The sequence below is a fragment of the Trachemys scripta genome, chromosome 19 (genome assembly GCF_013100865.1).
Source record: "Trachemys scripta elegans isolate TJP31775 chromosome 19, CAS_Tse_1.0, whole genome shotgun sequence".
In the NCBI taxonomy this organism is placed as follows: Eukaryota; Metazoa; Chordata; order Testudines; family Emydidae; genus Trachemys; species Trachemys scripta.
The window spans coordinates 13042449-13048448 of NC_048316.1; the positions used below are offsets into that span (position 1 = coordinate 13042449).

The 6000-nt window shown below is 44.2% G+C and overlaps 1 protein-coding gene across 1 annotated transcript in view; it reads right to left on the reverse strand.

The window, feature by feature from the left end:
• LRRC38 (leucine rich repeat containing 38) overlaps positions 1–5786 on the reverse strand; it is a 28580-nt gene extending 22794 nt beyond the window's left edge. Inside the window, exon 1 of the mRNA XM_034753678.1 lies at positions 4877–5786. Coding sequence (XP_034609569.1) covers positions 4877–5639 — 763 coding nt within the window. The 5' untranslated portion in view covers positions 5640–5786. The remainder of the gene's footprint in view (positions 1–4876) is intronic.
• Between the last annotated feature and the right edge of the window lie 214 nt (positions 5787–6000).

Below are 6000 nucleotides of genomic sequence, written 5' to 3' on the forward strand. Positions count from 1 at the left end.
GGGACAGCAAGAGGTGGGGCAGGGATGGGGTCTTGGGGAAGAAGTGGGGTAGGGGTGGGGCCTGGGGCAGAGTGAGGGCAGGGAGCCCAATGATTTTAAAGTATTGTTGAGAAAATCTTGCCCTTTGCGGCTTGGGTTTGCCCTCACCTCCTTGAGTAATACTTTCCTAAGTTTAATGAAATAGACAGCCTGCCCTTTTAACAGCAGTAGCTTCGATGAGGCAATGTGAACTAGGGCTCCAACCCCTTCTGAATGTATGTACTTAAATTCACTCATGTGAACTGTCCCAGTGAAGTCAATGGCACTGCCCTGTCAGGCAAGTTAAGCAGGTGTTCACAGGATTGGGGAATAGGGACCGGGAGACCATTTCAGATAAAATAAGAACCTGCCCAAACCTTTGCTGCAAACTCAATCTTCTGAAAGCTTGAAAAAGTTTAGTGAATTTTTTTCGGTAAGTTGATGAGCTCCTCTGCTCTGTTGATTCATAGAATCGTGGAATCACAGAAATGTAGGACTGGGAGGGACCTTGAGAAGTTATTAAGTCCAGCTCCCTGTGCTCAGGCAGGACCAAGTAAACCTAGACCATCCCTGACACGAGTTTGTCCAACCTGTTCTTAAAAACCTCCAGTGATGGCTATTCCACAACCTTCCTTGGAAGCCTATTCCAGTGCTTAACCACCCTTATAATTAGAAAGTTTTTCCTAATATCTAATCTAAATCTTTCTTGCTGTAGATTAAGTCCATTACTTCTTGTCCTACTTTCAGCAGATTTGGAGAACAATCGATCACTGTCCTCTTTATAACAGACCTTAACATATTTGAAGACTGTTATCAGATTCCCCCTCAGTTGTCTTTTCTCAAGACTAAACATGCCCGTTTTTTTTAACTTTTCCTCATAGGACGGGTGTTCTAAACCTTTTATCACTTTTGTTGAAGAGAGTCCAGAGAAGAGTGATTTGTCCATGTTTCCTAAAGTGTGGTGCCCAGAATTGGACACAGTACTCCAGCTGAGGTGAGGCCTCACCAGCGCCAAGGAGAGTGAGACAATTACCTCCCGGATCTTACATACAACACTCACGTTAATACACCCCAGAATGGTATTAGCCTTTTTCGCATTTGCATAACATTGTTGACTCGTATTCTATTTGTGGTCCAAAACCTTACCAAAATCAAGATATATCACATCTGCAGCTTCTCCCTTATCCTCTAGGTCAGTAACCCCATCGAAGAAGGAAACTAGGGTGATTTGGCATGATTTGTTCTTAATAAATCCATGCTGGCTATTCCTTACAACCCTATTATTCTCTAGGAGCTTACAAATTGATTGTTTAATCATTTGTTCCAGTATCTTTCCACATATTGACATTAAACTGGCTGGTCTATAATTCCCCAGGTTCTCTTTGTTCTCCTTTTTTAAGATAGATACTATGTTTGTCCTCTTCCAGTCCTCTGGGACCTCACCCATAGTCCCTGAGTTCTCAAAGATAATTGCTAATGGTTTCAAGCTTGCTTCAGCTAGTTCCTTAAGTACCCTACGATGAATTTCATCAGTCCCTGCTGACTTGAGTATATCTAACATATTCTTTATCCTGTTCTTTTCCTATTTTGGCTTTGTTCCTTCTCCCTTGTTGTTAATATTAATTATGTTAAGTATCTGGTCACAATTTACCATTTTAGTGAAAACTGGAGCAAAATAGGCATTAAAATACCTCAGCCCTCTTGATGTCATCAGTTATTAACTTTTCTTCCCCATTAAGTAGAGGAACTATACTTTCCTTTGTCTTTCTCTTGCTCCTAATGTATTCATAGAACCTCTTCTTATTGTCTTTTATGTCCCTTGCTAGGTGTAACTCACTTTGTGCCTTAGCCTTTCTAATTTTGTCCCTACATGCTTGTGCTATTCTTTTGTACTAGCAATTTGTCCATGTTTCCACTTTTTGTAGAATTCCTTCTTGATTTACAGGCCATTAAAGAGGGAGCCATATTCTTTTATATTCTTCCTATCATTCCTTCACATTGGAATAGTTGGCAGTTTTGCCTTTAATATCAACTCCTTGAGAAACTGCCAGGTCTCCTGAATTCCATTTTCCCTTAGATTTTCTTCCCATGGGATCTTACTTCCCAGTTCTCTTAGTTTGTTAAAGTCTGCTTTTCTGAAGTCCATTATCCTTATTCTGATGATCTCACTCCTTCCTTTCCTTAGAATAATGAAATCTATCATTCCATGATCACTTTCACCCAAAATTCCTTCCACCTTCAGATTCGCTACCAATTCCTCCCTGTTGGTGAGAATCAAGTCTAAAATGGCTGCCCCGTGGTTACTTCCTCCACTTTCTGAAACAAAAATATTGTCCCCAACACATTCCAACAACTTACTGGAAATTTTATGTTTTACTGTATTACTTTTCCAACAGATCTCTGGATAGCTAAAGTCCCCCATTACTTCCAGGTCTTGTGTTTTGGATATCTCTGTTATTTGTTCTAGAAATGCCTCATCCACCTCCTCGTCCTGATTTGGCGGTCTATAGTAGACCGCTACACCATGATGTTACTCCTGTTATTTACCTCTTTTATCTTTATCAAGAGACTTCCAAGTGGTCTTCCTCTCATAGAATCATAGAAGATTTGGGTTGGAAGAGACTTTGGGAGGTCATCTAGTCCAACCCCCTGCTCAAAGCAGGACCAACACCAACTAAATCATCCCAGCCAGGGCTTTGTCAAGCCGGTCCTTAAAAACCTCTAAGGATGGAGATTCCATCTCTCACCTCCTTCTGGAGCTCAGAACAAATATATAGATATTTTTGGGTTCATCTGGGGTTGGAAATGGCTGAGACAAAACATTGTGACAAAGTGTTTTTAGCCTCGATGACCCCAGGAAGCACGGGAAATCCTGTAAGAAAACTTGATCTCTAGGGATTTCCAGGCTAAAGAACCACAGGTAAACTTAGGAACAGGCATAAGACCAATGGGAGGGTGAAAGTGGAGGCGGGGGGAGGAAGGTATTCTGGGAAGGGAGGCAGATTGGGGAGGGGAGGGTCTCATTATTCACTCCCTCTGGGGCACCTGGCATTGGCCACTGTCGGTAGACAGGATACTGGGCTAGATGGACCTTTGGTCTGACCCGGTACAGCCTTTCTTATGTTCTTATGTTCTTATTATTTGAATATTTTTGAAGGTGGAACAGATTGGGGTGGTTTGGGGGGGATGGGAGAAAGATTTGCTAAGAAAAACGGATGGAATGAGGGATAATGCTGGCTCAGGTAAGGAGGTGGGGGGCAGGAAATGATCACAGCTTTTGCTCAGTTAAAGGTTCGGGGAGAAAAATTAAAATGCCATTGAGACAAGGAGTTGGGGGAAATGGGTGAAGGTTCCGTTGGGACACAGAGGGGCAGATGGATGAAGGTTTGACTTGGATACAGGGAAGAGATGGGCCAGGGTTTGGCTTAGATCCTGCCAACAATCTGCTCAGAGACAGACCAAAGCTGGCCCCAGGCATCGTGGGGGAAGTAGGTCGAGATTCGGCTCACGCCTGGCGGGGGTGGGGAGATCAACCCTTTTTTCTCCCCAAATCACTTCATTCATCTCTAATAGGAGCTGGTTCCATTACATCCTTGAGCATCTAGGGCAAACAAGATTAATGTATCAAAAATGCCACCCAAGGTCACGAGCACAGGGAGAGCTCACATAAGTGCTTACAGCCTCTCTGGTAACGAAGAGGAGGGGAAAAGCTATTGAAATCATTTTCTTGGCTCATTCTGTGTTTTTCTCCCTCTGCCTCTGACACTCCATGAAATACACAGAGATGCTCTTTAGAGGATGGATTCTCCCTCTTTCTCCATCTCCTCCCATTCTCCCTGGCTCTCAAGCCTCAACCTTTTATCACCCCGCCCCCCATTCCTCCCCAGTCAAACATAGTTCTGCTCAGAAGCAGACTAGGCAGCCGTGATCTCATTAAGGGCGTTACTTTGTGGACCCCCAGTAACACTGTTAGCACCTACGCTCCTAGCAGTTTGTCTTTCACGTGCATCTTGGGGGCTGGTGGCATGAGTTTATGACCCAGTGCTTGTTGGGAACCATGAACTGTGGTTGATCTCTAGCTAAGGCTTGTAAGATTAACAGGAGCTTTGGGCAGGGAGAGTCTGGATTCCTGCACATGGCTGCTTTAATATTATTTCAATACACATCTGAAAAATAACTGGCCAAAACCCCAGAACGCCATTTGAGGTGTGGTTCCAGATCCAAACCTGGATGCCATTCCAAATTTTGCAGCTTGCGCTCTCATGTAAATTGGCTTCCAAAACTAAAAGCTATGTTATTTGTATGAAAACCAGCAACAACCAAGCTGGAATTTGAGATCCTAATGCAGGCAATCAAAAGCAACTAATTCCAGGAGAGGGTCAACAACCACAGTGGTATAAAATAGGATGCACGGACTGAACTATCCTGTGCTGCTTCACAGAAAATCTAGGCAGGGTAAGATCAGGTTCCCCCATGTGCTGGCACAAATATTCAGCCATTCAAAGGGCTTATTAAGGGAAATATATTTATTTACTTAATAGAAACCAAAGCCTGGAAGAGAATCAGTGCTGGGTTACCCTAATTGAAAAGGCTCCTTCTCAACTTGGATAGGTTTTAGTCTCAGGACCAAAATATCACATTTACTGGGAGGGGATGTTGTTACTAAAGGAAACCAGCTTCATTTTAAGGGACTCGCTGGTTCAAATGTGTAATTGTGGTAGGAGCAGAATTCACAGGTTGGATCACTGCAGGCAATACACCCAGACAGACAAGCTGACCAACAGGAACAGCGTGAGCGTGCACACACACACAAACACACACACACACACTAGCTGCCTTGCAAGTCATTTAGCTTTACCTTTCTGAAGCTTGGATGCATTCTCTTGTATCCAGCTGAAGAGGTTGGCAAAGTCACAGTCACAGACCCATGGGTTGCCCTCTAGACGTATAGTCCGAAGGGACGGAAGTGCATCCAGGGCAGCCACGTTGAGGCTCTGCAAGTTATTGTCATTCAGTTCTAACACTTGGAGCTGTTCCAGGCTCTCAAAAGCAGCCTCGTCCACATCCACTAGGTTATTGTTCCCAAGGCTTAATTTTATCAGCTTCTCTGCCGACTTGAATATCCCAGCATCAAGCTGCGTTAAATTATTGTAGCTTAGGTCTAAAAACACCAGCTTGGTGGAACTGCTGAAAGTGCCCTCTTCTAAGGAGGTGATTGAGTTATTCCTGAAGTCCAAGTAGACTAGATCTCCATAAAATATAAAGAAATCAGCCGGTATCGCCTGAATGTTGTTGTCAGCTATGAGAAGTTTCCGTACGTCCAGTGGAAACAGATTAGGAACCCTGGGGAGTCCTTGATCCCTGCAGTCTATAGTGTGGGAGTCCATACAGCTACAGAGAGGAGGGCAAAGATGCCCCAAGGGCAGGAAGAGCAGGCAGAAACAGAGAGAAAGTAGAAGGCAGAGGGGAAAGCATGGCCACATCGTCAAGGATTTGAAAGCTATGATGAGCACCGCTGCTAGGAGAAAGACATTTTGCTCAGCTGGGTAGCAGCAATGCCTGGTGGTTTGTGTGTGTGTGCGTGTGTGTGTGGTTGTATCCAAGAGATCACATATCATCATAGATCAGATAGCAGCCGACTAGGGAGGAGGGGGAGAGAGTGTGTGTGTGACTGAGGGAGAGAGGGAGGGAAGCAAATGTGAGGATTTACACTATCAGGGATTTAGACTGTAGGGAAGAGAGAGAGGACTGAGTGGATGGATGATCTTTGAAGGACTCCCTTGTTTTTGCAGGTTAAAGGAAGCAGGGAGCCTGTCTGCGTGTTTGCTGCTTATTCCAGCAAAAGGGAAATCAGACTCTCTCCTGTGGCTCTGCGAGCAGCAGTTAACCGGTCACCAGTTCATGGTTAACTAGCTGTGAATGTGATGAAACCTGATGAAGTCAGTTATTTTATTTCTTTCCTCATCGGGCTGTGTTCCTAGC